The sequence below is a fragment of the Daldinia loculata genome (genome assembly GCF_022478755.1).
Source record: "Daldinia loculata strain CBS 113971 unplaced genomic scaffold F4817scaffold_76, whole genome shotgun sequence".
Taxonomy (NCBI): domain Eukaryota; kingdom Fungi; phylum Ascomycota; class Sordariomycetes; order Xylariales; family Hypoxylaceae; genus Daldinia; species Daldinia loculata.
The window spans coordinates 102236-116295 of NW_026054930.1; the positions used below are offsets into that span (position 1 = coordinate 102236).

Consider the following 14060-nt stretch of genomic DNA (forward strand, 5'->3'; position numbering starts at 1 on the left):
TCTCCGCGGCAAGGCTTAAGCCGCCGTCTTAACCTCGGTCCCTAAGCTCCGTATAACACTCCTCCGATCGAGGCGACGATCTGCAGTTCTGTAATCCTGTTCATCATTCTCCGTAGCCTTTCAGCTGGCGATATAAATTTGATTCCGGTCGTCGTTCTAATAAATTCAAGAAACCTCCCAAGGACAATCTTATGGAGTGGTTCGGACTTCGCGTTGGATAAATATTGGTTTCTTCCAAGGCTCTCAATCCATCGGTTGGATTCCACCCGCTACTTCTTGTGTGGGCTCTACTATCGCATAGGTATCCGCGGCCGTCTTCCGTTGCCTCTCCTCGCTAGCATCGACAATTTTCCGAAGTGTGGTCATCTGCCTGTCAAATTTGTCCACTAAGTTGGTATAGTCTTCGATCTCTCCTCGGTTACGATCATGCTGACTACTTCTACCACTTGCGCTGCCTGAACCGTGTCTACTTGCCTCTCCAGATAGTCCACCCTCCGAGCCTAGACTGTTGCTTTCTATGCCTTCGATTTTTAACATAAGGCGATCGGGTCGGCTGCTACCATCTCCGCCTCTATTGTTATTGCTTTCCCCGTCGGACGAGGGTGGTGCTATCTGGCTGAGTTGCGCATCTAGCACTGCCCAGGACGGCGACAAACTTGAAGCCCAAGCAACGCTATATCCTCCTGTAGGGTCGGGTGCTAGGTCTAATACCATAGCCCTATTGGACGAGGTTGGGTCGGAGGTGGTTCCGTCGACACCGATGTCAAGTTCGGCTAATGCTTGTGTTAGGATGTCTGGGTCATCGTCGCTGAAGATGTAGCGCACATGTGGATGATGGGTTGTACGCGTCGATGCATTGTTCACGAGGGTGAATATTGGCGCAAACGGATGCGGCTCGTGATCTTGGTCGTCGTAAGTGTCCGCCATCGGCGGTTGTTCTGATGGGGGTTCCGTCATCTTGAAGGCTGGCCTGTGAGAATCATGGAGAGGGCTATTTGTTCGAGAGGAGCGGAGAAGAAGTCCGGATGGGAGTGATGAAGAGGAAGCTGGCGCATCATGGCTCCGAAGGTCCATGTATTGGAGGGTAATAGGCGAGAAAGGCCCAAGGGTTTTTGCTAATGAGCAGAGGTACCTTAGTGATGGAAGACCGCAGGTGGTGTCATGCAAGCTGCAAGCCGTGCAAGGTACATGTGCCTTGACCAGGTATCCACCCAGCTGGCCTTAGGTAGTTTGCTTGACTTTAAGCTATTCGTAGCTTCTATCTTATCGTTATGTGGGGAAAGGGAAGCTTTGTGCTCCAGTAAGAAACCTAAATACCATATGCAAGGACGGGAATTCCTTGCCGAAAAGTCAATACCAAGGTACCTAGGTACATATAACCTAAGCATAAATAGGTGCAAGAGACATTGATATTATCATATGTAGACGCCTGATCCTTTGGATATTAAGTAATTAGTATTTTTTAGAGTTGATCCCGTCTAGGTATACCCCTAGTGAATATAAGTAAATATAAGTAATTTAGGTAATAATGCAAGGTGATATGACTTACTATTAATAAATCTCCTAACTCCATCGCAAGTAGAAAACCATTAACCTCAAGACATTAAGAATAGAAGCCTCTTATTTAAACCAGAAGTTATAATAAGAAACCGGAACGTGTCTAATAGTGCTCATGCCTTCTCATCACTAGGCGTCATCCAGGTCTAGCTCGCCATCTTCAGCTGGTTGTTGAGCTGCTCCTGTTTCTGTTTCCCACTCAAACTCTGAATAACACGGTATATTAGCTACAAGTCCGACAAAAAGAAGGAAGTCAACTTACTCTGTCGACACATTGGGCATTGCCCTTTGGCCGAGTCCTGCTTTATCCATTCCATGATACAATGCTTTTTATGGTGTCAGCACTTTTAATTTTCGCCAAAAAAGGAATTTGCTTAACACCGACCATGTGAAAATTGTGACCACACTTGCCTGATACTAAGAAGAGTTAGCCAAACTTCTCTCTACATATGATGGGTAAAGACGCGTGATGCGGTAACATACGAAGGCTGCAATCGTCGCCGGGATATTTGCAAGTAGGACATGTTCCATCGAAATGGACTTGACAAATACCGCAGACATCATCTTCTGGGAGATCCCATCTCCACGTTGCGACTGCGTTCCACTGCTTTATTTTGACCTTCATTGAGGAAGTTTGCTTGATTTAGATGCTTGATATCTTGTTTGTGGTGAACGTCTCCGTGATGTTTTATTCTGTTTATAACACAATCACAGCAATAAAATCTATTAGCTGGATTATTGTGTAAATATGCAATAAACCGTAGTTAAGGTATCAATAAAATTAGACCATTCAGTTTGTCGCAGTCGCAATAGGTCGGGCTGTTCGGCATCACACCTGATGTTAGTGGGATGTACTCCACAGTTGAATCTTATACATAGATAGCAGGCCCCTCTGTTGGTCAGGTACAAACCTTGCTTATCGGGCAGCCACTTCGTAATTGGAGAATCGAGATTTTGACTTCACGCCATCGCAAAGCTGTTTGTTCTTGCGTTACGCGAAATTATTAACGCCGTTAGTATTTGGTTGAACAAAGGAAGTGACGAACTGTAGGTACTAAAAAGACCCCACACCATACATCATTTCTCCAAAGCTCTCAAGACAAATTGGAGCTTATTCAATCATCCGAGCGTCACTTTTCTTCTATTCAATTACCGTCACTCACGATCTCTCCGGGCGGTGGTGGCGATCTGGATTGCTCACTTCTAAGCGACGACCGGACCTCACCCGCCCAGAAGACATTTCTTAAGTATCACTTCGTCCGAATATAAGAGTTCATAATCGACCCATATCGTGCATAAGTCGCATAAAAGAGCGGTCTAGCTATGGCGACTTTTGCAATATTTCGCTCCACGCGAGCTTCCTCTCCACGACGAATCTTCCAGAGATGCCTAATTGGTTTCATAGAACCTCGACGGAATATGTCCTCCTACCTAGTGACACCCACTGAGCTGGCAGATGCTCTGAAAAAAAGTCCGCCATCACCTATCAGTCCCGAGCCCCGAGTTATTCCCCTATGCGCCTCATGGTTCTTACCAAATGACGAGCGAAAGGGTATTGACGTCTTCATCGAGAAGCGAATACCAAAGGCCCGCTTCTTTGATCTCGATAAGGTCAACGATAAACGGAGCCCATATCCCCATATGCTACCGAGCGCCAAGACATTCGCAGAAGCAATGAGCTCTCTTGGTATTCGAAAGGACGATACAGTAGTTGTCTACGACTCAAAAGAGCTGGGTATTTTCAGTGCGCCAAGAGTAGCATGGACCCTTAGGGTATTCGGTCACCCCAAGGTACATATTTTGAACAATTTCAAGTTGTGGGTGGAGCAAGGCCTTCCCACAGAGTCGGGCGAACTCTACAGCGTAGAATGCAACCCGTACCCAATTCCCAAGACAGACGAAACCCAGGTCGCAAGCTTCGAACAGGTGCGAGAGGTTTCCCTAGATTATAATAAGGAAGGCTCCGAAGGGGTTCAGATTATCGATGCAAGACCTGCTGGCAGATTTACCGGCAAGGACCCCGAGCCCAGAGAGGGTCTCTCGTCCGGCCATATGCCGGGTTCTATCAGCATTCCTTTCAGTGCTGTTCTCGACCCTGAGACCAAAGCATTCTTGCCCAAGGAGCAACTACAGAAGTTATTTAAGGAAAAGGGGGTAGATCCGACCAAGCCGATCATATCGACATGTGGCACTGGAGTGACAGCAGTTGTCATTGATACTGCTCTCGAGGTGGCAGGGTACGGTTCTTCTGAGACTCGGCGGGTCTACGATGGCAGCTGGACGTGAGTTAAACTTTTACTTCTTGACTATCTTCGCATAACTGATCAGCGAGTAGCGAGTGGGCACAACGAGTCAATCCTTCGGATTCATTAATCCGCAAGGACGAGTAGGGGATTGTGGATTGTGTTACGGACAGAATGACGATGAGATACCCTCCTTCTCAGGAATTCGTCGTGCTTATATTGCCTTTAAATGCACTCTGCGCACTTCGTCCTCCCTTTGCATCGTTTACATTGAGCATGAATTACACATTATTTACTCCACTTACTCCTATTGGGATAGTCAGGCTGGGCTTGGGATGTTTTCAGTTACTAAAATCCAAATGCCTATTGTAAATATAACCTGGACCTGAGGGCGCAACCGCGAGGTTATTCACGGTTATCACGACGTGGCCTAGGTTACAGGCTCAGTATCGGCGTATGACGTTAGATCATGGTAATGAAACTCGAAATTTGCACGAGATATGTGCATCGTGCCATGTCTGACTAGTTACAACCAGTAACTCTTACATATAATATCTCGTCAAGTTTCTAATCTAGGCTTATAGGCTTTTCTCGATCCGAGCGCGACCTAATGGCTTACCCAGGGAGACTCACCTCTGCATAGCTTAGTTCATATTAATATTTACCTAGGCTATTAGGAAGGTTTAGTCCTGATAACTTATATTATTTCCGCAGTCCTGTGCGATAGGTTTAAGACTTGAGCTAGGAGTGGTTCAATTATCTCCGGAAGGCAAGTAATCTCTCCAGCCGTCGCATATACATGTATAATTCAAACATGATTAGTCATCGGGTAACTTGACCCTCGTGGAAATAAATGAAGCCATTTTAGTATGCCCGTCAAAATGTGGATGGAGAATACTTGGAAGGAACCTTGGTGCGAAATTCACTATGAGGTGTATTTCTATTTCACAACTGGAGTAGCCACCCACATTAGAAACCTAATATAGGTATGTACTTAGGTACCTAATCTTATCGGTAATCGGCAGATAGTGTGCACTGACCACCTCGGCTGGGGCCCATTTTCCCACAAACCCAGAACGAAATTCCAAAATTGTAGGGCCCCTCCACCGCAAAATTCCCAAACTTCGAAATTTGGTCAACCTCAAAACCGCCATCACGAAAAGCTCAATTCGGAGTTTTTCGCTTTACGCACACTACCTAACGACCTTCCAACAGCCAACAGCCAACACTCCCACAAACAATTCAATATGGCTGACCGAGGCGGTGCCCGCGGAGGCGGTTTTGGTTCTCGAGGTGACCGAGGCGGCGATCGTGGCCGTGGCCGTGGCAGAGGTCGAGGCCGTCGCGGTGGTGCGAAGGATAGCGAGAAGGAATGGATGCCTGTCACTAAGTTGGGACGTCTTGTGAAGGCTGGCAAGATCAAGAACATGGAGGAAATCTACTTACACTCTCTCCCCATCAAGGAGTACCAGATCGTCGACTTCTTCCTACCAAAGCTCAAGGATGAGGTCATGAAGGTACGATTTAACCCAAAAAGCACCCCAAGTTTCCAGGGCTTTCTTTTGAGGAAACCTAAGGGTACGAGAGTGTCGAAATGGAATCACTAACTTGGATTCCCCGAATTTAGATCAAGCCCGTACAGAAGCAGACCCGTGCCGGTCAGCGAACCCGATTCAAGGCTATTGTCATCATTGGTGACTCCGAGGGTCACGTTGGTCTTGGTATCAAGACCTCCAAGGAAGTCGCTACTGCTATCCGTGCTGCGATCATCATCGCCAAGCTCAGCGTCATCCCCGTCCGACGTGGTTACTGGGGTACCAACCTTGGTGTTCCTCACTCCCTACCCGTCAAGGAGAGTGGAAAGTGCGGTTCCGTCACTGTCCGAGTATGTTCAAAATGCGCCCATAAGGAGAAATTTAGTACTAATACAATTTGCAGCTTATCCCCGCCCCTCGTGGTACTCAGATCGTCGCATCCCCTGCTGTCAAGCGTCTCCTACAGCTTGCCGGTATCGAGGACGCATACACTTCGTCGTCTGGTTCCACCAAGACCCTCGAGAACACCCTGAAGGCTACATTCGCCGCTATCTCCAACTCGTACGGATTCTTAACGCCCAACCTGTGGACCGAGACGAAGTTGATCAGAAGCCCGCTGGAGGAGTACGCGGATACTCTCCGAGAAGGAAAGCGATACTAGATGCGGGATTCGGGGCATACGGCGTAGACTCGTTCATGTTTTTTAATTGCATCGGTGCCGGGTAGGCAGGCATCAGATTAAGGCAGCAAAATGGCAGCACGATTCTGACAATTCATACCTATGATCCATTCTTAGTATGCTGTGAAGCTACAAAGTTTACTTGACGTTGACTGTAAGCCTCATAGGAAATGTTTAAGACGGAGATGCTATATCACCTACGTAAGAAAGCATCAATATCAGCTTTGAGCCCCTAAATATACCTACTTACATAAACTACCTAGTAGTACATGTTCTTAGAGGTAGGTGCATAGTAAAGGTATAGCGCGATCGTCGTGGATTAAGCAGACAGGCCATTAATACCTTCCGCGAAGACCAGCTACTCATGACGGGTAAGGAAATAACGTGTCAATAGTAGTAAGGCAAGCCCCCTATATTTCGGTTATTCCTCCCCTAATCAAACCCAGGCTGTTCCTACTGCACTTATATTAGAGAAAGGGGAGTAGCGACAGGCAAGTATAACATTAGCTAGATCAACTTCTGAATCCATACTAATATCATTTCATACTCGCACCCATATCGCCGCTCTACTAAACCTCACTTTGCCCTAACTATTGCCAATTTTGGTCTTTTTGGTCTTACGTTTTGGCTCAATTTTGAACTTGACTCGACCATAACCCCTTTTGAACCACAAATCCTTCTGTCGCCCGTCCGAAGTCCTTATAAGATACTACGCATTCCAAATGCCATCCCCGTCTCTAGGTATAGCGGGATACTTGCTCGTAACGACAGTGTTTTCCTCTAGTTCACTAGCTGCGACATCTGCCCATCACAGCTTCGACAATCTCACGTTCGAGAATCGCAACCTATCGACAGGGAGCGATGTCCTATCTAAGCAGCAGCTTGCCAACGATAGTAGATGGCAATATCGTCATAGGAAACGTGATATTAATATAGACGGCTTCTCTAATATGACCTCCAGGAACCTTATTTTGGGCACGACAGCCTTAGAAATAGACATGACTGCTCATCTGAGCGACTCTATATCGACGATTAATTCGTCGAGTATCAGTCCTTCTGAAGGGATACCTATTTTGTTGACGGATCAGCCAGTTTTACCCGTTCCTACATTGTCCGAACCCACGAGTTCTACGGCTCCAGTCCTTACAGGCAAGCTTAGTGGTATACTCGACAGAGCAGTCCCCTTAGCAGCGCCTAAAATCGGCAATGGAACGAATTCGAGGGGACAGGCCACGAGACAAGTTATAGCTACTGGTATTGCACGGGAGGCTTACCAAGTCGAAGCCAGCCAACAGAGAGCCCCTAATTCTCTAGATACTGTGGCGGACTTACTCGGAGACCTAAATTTAGCTGTAGAGAGTGTCGTTCAGGAAATCGCTACGGATCCCACAGACGACCTTTCAGCTTCAAACCTAAGGAGGCGTTACGAGATAGTTAGCAGTGGTCTCGATAGCATAACTAATACGATTAACAGATCTGTTACTTCGGACGATCCAGCTACGACTAGTTCTCAACTATCGTTGACAACACCCGTACTATCGCGTTTGGAAATCATTCTCGAGACAGTCGCTACTCATGGTAGGTTCTATAGCTATTCCTCAGATTCTTAATAATCCACACTCACTTGTATTAGCCGATAGGATAGTCACCGTGATAGAGGATTGCCATTCGACATTAACTGAGACGATCTTCTTGTAAGTTGTCCAGAGGTATTAGAAAATCCTACATAATTAACAAGCGTACAGAGCCGGTAGAATTCCTACCCTCCCCGTCTATGCCAATCAGCCGTGCTCAACTAACCCGCCTTGCCCTGAATGTGTTTCTCCGACTTGCCATTGCCCAAATGCTGGCGGTGTTGGCAGTGCTACTACTACCTCTCTGTCTGGGATTCCTGATTCTCGAGGACCATGTCCTGGCTCCGGTTATACTTGTCACGAATGTCTCGACGGGTGGTTCTGCCCGCCTCTTCAGACTCCGGCACAGCCTGCACCTTGCGGGTTTGGTTGGCCTTGTGCTCATTGCGACGGAGGATGGTTCTGTGTCCCCCAACCAACTCTAGGTCCGGAGACATGCGCAGGATCAAGCGGACCAGCTACGAATGGCCCTGGAATCATATCGTCTACAGTCTCCTCACCTAGGAACCCCTCTCAATCAAGCCCGACACAACCAACGGAGTCAGGCCCTATCACGCCGAGTCCAAAAAGTCCCAGAGAAGCTTCAGGCTGGGGCTACTGTGGCTGCTGGGCTGACCAAGCTGACAATCGGGCGTTCAACATGGAACCACTTCTCAATTTAGGTCCTCTGACTAACGAAGGGTGTGTTCAGCACTGCATAGGTCATGGCTTTCTTATGGCGGGTACCGAAAACGGTGACAGCTGCTACTGCGGAAACTTTCTCAATGGTACACAGAAGCTCGACGATTCTGTATGCTCAGTTTCATGTACAGGTGACTCTGGGCAAGCCTGCGGTGGCAACGACGCGCTCAGTTGTTACAGTTCCGACAACCAAGCCCATGGTTGGGCTAGTGCGGGTCCCCAACCTCTACCCGCGACCGCAAAACTACCCGAGATCATATCTATGAACGTGGGTGGCGTTGCTCAAACAGTGGTTACGGGACCGGCGGTAGTATTCCCTCCTCCTGATGCAGATATGAGTCAATTGGTTAGTCAATTTGGGCACAAGACACGACAACCACAGGGAGAGCTGCCTAATAATTTGGGCTCAAATTCGGCGGTACCTACAAGTGCGAACAGAGGTTCTATTCCAGGCGCCTCGGCAACACCGCCGAATGGAGGCGGTGGCGTCACCTCGGGGCGGTGTACAGAAGAACCAGGATCATTTCCAAGCGGGGGCTCCGCCGTTGGTCCGACTTCACCTAGGGGTAACGGCGGTAACGGTAACTCACCGCCCAATAATAGCGGAACCACCCCAGGTTTTGGGAGCGGTGGATCATCTTCAAACACAAATGGAGACATGGGGCCAAGTCCAACTACACCGGGAAGTAGCCTAACAGTATCTCCAAATGGAAACTCAGGGGCCAGCCCTAGCTCAGCAACTAACGGAGCTGGTAGCGGCAGCTTCGGTCAAGGTGGTAGACCCAGTTCAGCCTCAAACGATGGAATGAGTGGAGGTCCAACTATTGGTTCTAGCTTGAATACTTCACCAAATAATGGAGGCGATATGAACCCCACGGGATCAGGGCACGGTTCGCCTTCTAACGGAAGTATGCCAAGCCAAAATGGTGGTCTCGGCTCAGCTCCTTCTGCTGGTACAGCTGGTAGTAATTCCGGTGTGTCTGCTACCAGCCCGAACGGCCAGGGCCAAGGAGCAGCAACCCCAAGTCCTAATAGTAATCAATCAAGTGACAATAGTCATTCCGGGCAAACACCTGGCCAAAGTCATGAATCAGCCGGCTCGAGTCCTACAGATAGTTCACCTAGAAGTGGTAGTAACCAGGGTCAAACTTCACCTAGCCAGGCTGAGGGAACTATTCACCAATCAAGTAATGGTGGGATCCCGGCACAGACGTCTATGGGTGAAGGACAAGGGAGTTCATCTCCTAGCCCTACAGCCAATTCAGCAGGAAGCAATTCCAACCCAGGGCAGACGTCTCCCAGCCCTGGTAATGGATCAGCTACCCCCAGCCCTAATAGTAACCCATCAAACAATGGCGGAATATCTGGAGTTTGTACACAAGGTTCGAATGATCCGGCTTGCCGTTCATTCGGAGGTGGGGATAACGGAGGCTCTACAACACCCCACATACCGCAAGCAAGCGCTTCACCAAACGGTAACGGCGGGGTAGGTTCCAATCCACAGACTAGTAACAATCCAAGTTCTTCGATACCAAATAATGGGGGCGGAGCTACTCTAGGGGACCAAAGCCAGTCGACCATATCAAGCCCGAATAGTGGTTCAAACGGTAACTCGTGTACTTCGGGATCTACCGATCCAAACTGTAACTCGTCAGACAACAATGGGAACTCCAACCTAGGTGGTATCCAAAGTCAAGGTCCAGCTACGTCACCTAACAGCGGATTGGGAAGTCCAAGTACAGCCACAAATGCGCTGGCTACTCCAAATACATCAAGCAACGGGGGCATTGGCAATGGCACCCCTTCAACACTGGGCTTCAGCCCTACTCCAAGCCCCTGGGCGAATGGGGGCGGTGGGTCTAACACACAAGGACAAGGCACGCGATCTACCGGAAACGGAGGGAATGAAAATAGCAACCCGGCCAGTTCAGGGTCCAACCCAACCTTCAATCCGTCGATGAATGGAGGTCCCACGCCTAACGGGCAAGGTTTAGGGACGCAATCAAGCCCTAATACTGGGGGGAGCTCTGTGTTGACCGCACCGGGCTCAAACGCAAATACGGCGCCGACTGGAACTAACGGCGGTGAAGCCCAGCCGACAACATCGGATCTCAACGTCGGCGGTGTGGGGTCGAGTCCGGAGGCAGCTAACACGCAGACATCCAGTTTTACATTACCTCCTGGCGCGGTTCCCTACGGCGGGTTTCGCCCTTCTTCGATGACAACATTGGCTTCTATGATTGCATGGACAGAGCCCGACGGTGAGAAAGGGCCGACTACTATGATACAAGATGATATGAAAAATCACGGGGAGTCGTCCAGCACATTTGAGCTAGAGGTTGAAGAGGTACCCACTACCGTCACTAGTACCACCATCATCACTAATACCGTCACCGTCACTAGTACTTCAACGTCAGTGGATCCGCGGTGGCAGCGAATCCGCCCAGTGTGGATTTGGTAAAAGGAAAATAGGAACATGATCATAAGGAAACCGTGATAGAAAATAGAAAGAGGAAAGTGGGATATTAGAACTACGAAAAACTTGAAAACATTACGACTGGGGAGGTTATCATACTATTTATCAAAGGGTGAGACGGTCACCTTGTCCTTTTTGGAACTTTTTGGAACTTTTTGGAGTTGGAATTTCGTCTTTTGGGAGCCGGCACAGTGCTTCATACAATCACGACTATGCTAGACTTAAGCTGTAGGGGATGTCGGACGAAAGTACTATTAGTATAGCTAATGAATAGAAAACAACTTATCCCTTACTATTACTTGGATATTGTAAAAGGTAACGATTCCAATGTAAGGTTCAGTATTGTGATTATTATTACGTTTCTTCAGAATACTTTCTTTCGACTTGCACGTTTTTATTCCGTATTCTGAAGAACTATATTGCAAAGAAACTCATCCTGATCTATACCTAGGTATGTAGGGGGTTTAGGTAGGGGAGAAAATAGAGCGACTAAGAGGGGTTGGTGGTCGCCCTTTGTAAGGCGGGAAAGGGGTTGGCAGAAGGAAAATATTCGTCATAGTTCAATATTAAGCAACCCTTTTTTTACTAGAAAGTTTCTCATGCTATAAATGATTATATGCTATGATGTACATGATATTTCGTAGATTCAATTTGTAGTCAATGATCAAGACGTATGCTTGATTCGGCCTCGCTGTTACTTACAAGTTTCTAGGCTGGTTGCTCTGGGAGCATGGTAGGAACTACCTATGTACGTCTGTAATTGAAATGTTAGGTTTACCTGGGCTGAAATACATATGTGGGTAGAAATGATTAATTCTTTTGGGATTACTTGTCTGGAGATAACACTGGCAAATGAGTATGGTCGAAGGTATAGGTAAATGTAATGGTGTGCTAGGAGAGCCTCAACAATGGAGGCATATCTTGTTTCTGATTCCTACTGCCTGAGTGTTGTTCCTTACCTACGACTCGTTACCCCCTCACCTAGCCTCCTTAATATACCGCGCCAGCAGCCCCGGGCTAAGCGCTATACCCCGTAGTTTCTCCTCGAGCTGGTCGACATCGAGCTTCTTGGCGGCGGCTACGATGCCGCGGATCTTGGTCGAGCTTAGATCCGGGTCGACGCGCTCGTCGTGGCTGCTGGCGACGAACCGGACGTTATAATGGCCGTGGCTGCAGGTCCATATGTTTCTGCTGGGTTGTGGGACGGATGTCGAAGTTGAAGATGATGATGATGATGATATAACCGTGGACTTGGTCGTGAGCGTCTCACTGCCAACCCCTTCGTCCCTTCCGTCCTCCCCTTGCCTCTCTCCCACCACCACCACCCTCTTCCATTCACCATGACGGCTCAGCGGCAGCGGCATCGGCATCGACAAAGCAACATCGCCGACACTACTGCTAGAGTAAAAATCAACCGGCCGACTAACATCCGTCGTAATCACACTCCGACACCCCCACAGCCCATGCTCCACCGCCGCAACACGCACCTTATCCCCGCCAGCAAGCCTCACAAACTCAACATCGACCCCATCCTCCCCAAAAAGCCGGTCCAGTCTATCCGCGTGCCCAGGCCACAGCGTCTCCGAGAGCACCCAGCACCGCCGCCCCTCCTCCTCCGCCATCAGCGCAAGCTCCTCCTCCCAAAGCCGAACCCGCTGCCTCAGCCTGAGACTCAGCGCCCCGCGCTGCCCGGCAAGCTTCCACTTGAGATACAAGTCGTCCGCCACGAGGACCACTGCGCCTACGACATTCAGGCCCGGGCCCGCGTGCCGGAGCGCGTGGACCAGCTGCGCGAGGTGTCCGCGGTGCGGCGGGTTGAAGCACCCGTTGTACAGCAGGACGTGGTTTGTGCGGCCGCGCTCGAGGATCGCAGGCGATGATCTATGCTGTGTTGGGAAGGTGGAGGAGGAGGAGGAGGAAGAGGAGCCGACGACTCGCCGTATGTATTCGTCTAGTAGCAGGGGAGCGGTAGCGGTAGCGGTGGCCACGCCTTGCTCTGCCCTTGATTTCGCTGCTACTGACTGAGATGGTATATTCTGCTTGTGGTTTCGTCTCATGGTTGCGGGTTGGTAAGGTAGCTAGTTACCTGCTGTGTATCTATTCCGCAGTAGTTGTAATGCATGTACGCCGTAAGATGCGTCATCCCCAGCTGAGGCTGGGTTCGTATTTTAACATTTGGGGGCTCCTTGTCTTCCTACGTTGGTTGCCTAATTACATAGCCAAGACAAAGGCGCCTAACTCTGGTCTGCAGTCATCTTCGCCGTGGTAGCAAATTCTCTTCCCTTGGAGTGCTTCACTACTATCTTCTCGACTTATCTCTTACGTTCCGCAAGGTTAGATGGATGGGCTATTGTAGACGATGGATTTGACTTAAATTCTACTGGGCTAGATGATTCGACAAGGGTAAATCGCGATTTGGATGTTCCATTTTTCCATTATTCCATTTTTCCATTATTCCATTTTTCCAAATTCAGCTATGACAGGTGAGCCTGAGTGGCCGAAATGGCGGTAAGGAGGAACCAATGCGTCGAATGCTGCATTATTATGCGTGGTAAATCATAATCTATCTTGCTGCTTCGTTACGGGACAAAGCCGTCCACTTGCATTAGTTTATTGCCTCCAGGGGAAAATAGGTGGGTTTTTGCTTATGCGAAGGAATCGAAGGTGGATATCGGTTATTCAAGTCATTTCGAGTTGATAGCTCGGACCACCTACCCTTCCGGCGTCTCAGGGGTTTTAAAATGACGCCAGGACATTCCAAGAATATACACAAAATCACGTAAAATTAAACCAAAAAAAAAGTGACAAATTTTGTAGAGATTTTTTACTCTTTTCCGTTTTATTTACGGCCGCGGCAGGCATACTATGTGACATAGAGTCGACGATGAGAACGAAGAGCCATCTAAGGTATCGTCCAAAGTGCCAAGGGTATTCCGCAGCAAACGTCCTCCACAAGAATTAAGATACTCCCGGCATGAGGGAGTCGAACCGTGTATCGTATCGTGCGGCATGCCTCAATATTACTTTCGCAGGTCCTTGACCGCGCGAGGCGAGTCGAAACCACTCAACATTTCGAAAGCAATTGACGAATTGCTCGCCTGTACTCGCGCCACTGCACATGCGCCCCTAATTTCGCCATCCTCCCATTGTTCACAAATTGCCAGTTTTTTTTTCTCTCCACATCCAGCCTCTCCCGTCTTATGTATTGCTCCATCTCAACGCTCCGTAGCTTTTGGTGCTTCAATTTGGCGCGCC

General features: G+C 48.8%; 7 protein-coding genes across 7 annotated transcripts; 4 read left to right on the top strand and 3 right to left on the bottom strand.

Annotated features, from left to right (window-relative positions):
- Window positions 1-243: 243 nt before the first annotated feature.
- On the bottom strand, window positions 244-1074 carry F4817DRAFT_361855 (uncharacterized protein; the record flags this gene model as incomplete). Its single annotated transcript, XM_049306457.1, has 1 exon — window positions 244-1074. The coding sequence occupies one exon, from the start codon at window positions 1072-1074 to the stop codon at window positions 244-246; it is 831 nt and encodes a 276-aa protein (XP_049154711.1).
- Window positions 1075-1566: 492 nt separating this feature from the next.
- Window positions 1567-2343, bottom strand: F4817DRAFT_273713 (RING/U-box). Its single transcript, XM_049299463.1, has 4 exons — window positions 2041-2343; window positions 1943-1974; window positions 1820-1883; window positions 1567-1763 (listed from the first exon to the last, which is right to left on the bottom strand). Exons 1-4 carry the CDS (start codon window positions 2180-2182, stop codon window positions 1687-1689), a joined length of 315 nt encoding a protein of 104 aa, XP_049154712.1. The 5' UTR covers window positions 2183-2343; the 3' UTR covers window positions 1567-1686.
- A 46-nt stretch (window positions 2344-2389) lies between these two features.
- On the top strand, window positions 2390-4497 carry F4817DRAFT_273744 (thiosulfate sulfurtransferase). Its single transcript, XM_049299464.1, has 2 exons — window positions 2390-3839; window positions 3893-4497. Exons 1-2 carry the CDS (start codon window positions 2881-2883, stop codon window positions 3945-3947), a joined length of 1014 nt encoding a protein of 337 aa, XP_049154713.1. The 5' UTR covers window positions 2390-2880; the 3' UTR covers window positions 3948-4497.
- Window positions 4498-4903: 406 nt separating this feature from the next.
- On the top strand, window positions 4904-6269 carry F4817DRAFT_351358 (40S ribosomal protein S2). Its single transcript, XM_049305073.1, has 3 exons — window positions 4904-5317; window positions 5428-5685; window positions 5739-6269. Exons 1-3 carry the CDS (start codon window positions 5048-5050, stop codon window positions 5994-5996), a joined length of 786 nt encoding a protein of 261 aa, XP_049154714.1. The 5' UTR covers window positions 4904-5047; the 3' UTR covers window positions 5997-6269.
- Window positions 6270-7705: 1436 nt separating this feature from the next.
- On the top strand, window positions 7706-8212 carry F4817DRAFT_273793 (uncharacterized protein). The gene has a single exon (XM_049299465.1). The coding sequence runs from the start codon at window positions 7789-7791 to the stop codon at window positions 8071-8073; it is 285 nt and encodes a 94-aa protein (XP_049154716.1). The 5' UTR covers window positions 7706-7788; the 3' UTR covers window positions 8074-8212.
- F4817DRAFT_351359 (uncharacterized protein) lies at window positions 7706-11115 on the top strand. The gene has a single exon (XM_049305074.1). It carries the CDS (start codon window positions 8289-8291, stop codon window positions 10788-10790), a length of 2502 nt encoding a protein of 833 aa, XP_049154715.1. The 5' UTR covers window positions 7706-8288; the 3' UTR covers window positions 10791-11115.
- Window positions 11116-11597: 482 nt separating this feature from the next.
- On the bottom strand, window positions 11598-13338 carry F4817DRAFT_273859 (uncharacterized protein). Its single transcript, XM_049299467.1, has one exon. It carries the CDS (start codon window positions 12860-12862, stop codon window positions 11783-11785), a length of 1080 nt encoding a protein of 359 aa, XP_049154717.1. The 5' UTR covers window positions 12863-13338; the 3' UTR covers window positions 11598-11782.
- Window positions 13339-14060: the final 722 nt, after the last annotated feature.

Bases quoted from the DNA above. Each gene is read 5' to 3' on its own strand.
- F4817DRAFT_273713 (XM_049299463.1), bottom strand. From the start codon at position 2,182: ATGAAGGTCAAAATAAAGCAGTGGAACGCAGTCGCAACGTGGAGATGG. The intron at 1,975-2,040 runs GTATGTTACCGC...AACTCTTCTTAG, and splicing joins CGGCGACGATTGCAGCCTTC to TATCAGGCAAGTGTGGTCAC. The intron at 1,884-1,942 runs GTCGGTGTTAAG...CACCATAAAAAG, and splicing joins GTGGTCACAATTTTCACATG to CATTGTATCATGGAATGGAT.
- F4817DRAFT_273744 (XM_049299464.1), top strand. From the start codon at position 2,881: ATGGCGACTTTTGCAATATTTCGCTCCACGCGAGCTTCCTCTCCACGA. The intron at 3,840-3,892 runs GTGAGTTAAACT...ATCAGCGAGTAG, and splicing joins GTCTACGATGGCAGCTGGAC to CGAGTGGGCACAACGAGTCA.
- F4817DRAFT_351358 (XM_049305073.1), top strand. From the start codon at position 5,048: ATGGCTGACCGAGGCGGTGCCCGCGGAGGCGGTTTTGGTTCTCGAGGT. The intron at 5,318-5,427 runs GTACGATTTAAC...CCCCGAATTTAG, and splicing joins TCAAGGATGAGGTCATGAAG to ATCAAGCCCGTACAGAAGCA. The intron at 5,686-5,738 runs GTATGTTCAAAA...TACAATTTGCAG, and splicing joins GCGGTTCCGTCACTGTCCGA to CTTATCCCCGCCCCTCGTGG.
- F4817DRAFT_273793 (XM_049299465.1), top strand. From the start codon at position 7,789: ATGCCAATCAGCCGTGCTCAACTAACCCGCCTTGCCCTGAATGTGTTT.
- F4817DRAFT_351359 (XM_049305074.1), top strand. From the start codon at position 8,289: ATGGAACCACTTCTCAATTTAGGTCCTCTGACTAACGAAGGGTGTGTT.
- F4817DRAFT_273859 (XM_049299467.1), bottom strand. From the start codon at position 12,862: ATGAGACGAAACCACAAGCAGAATATACCATCTCAGTCAGTAGCAGCG.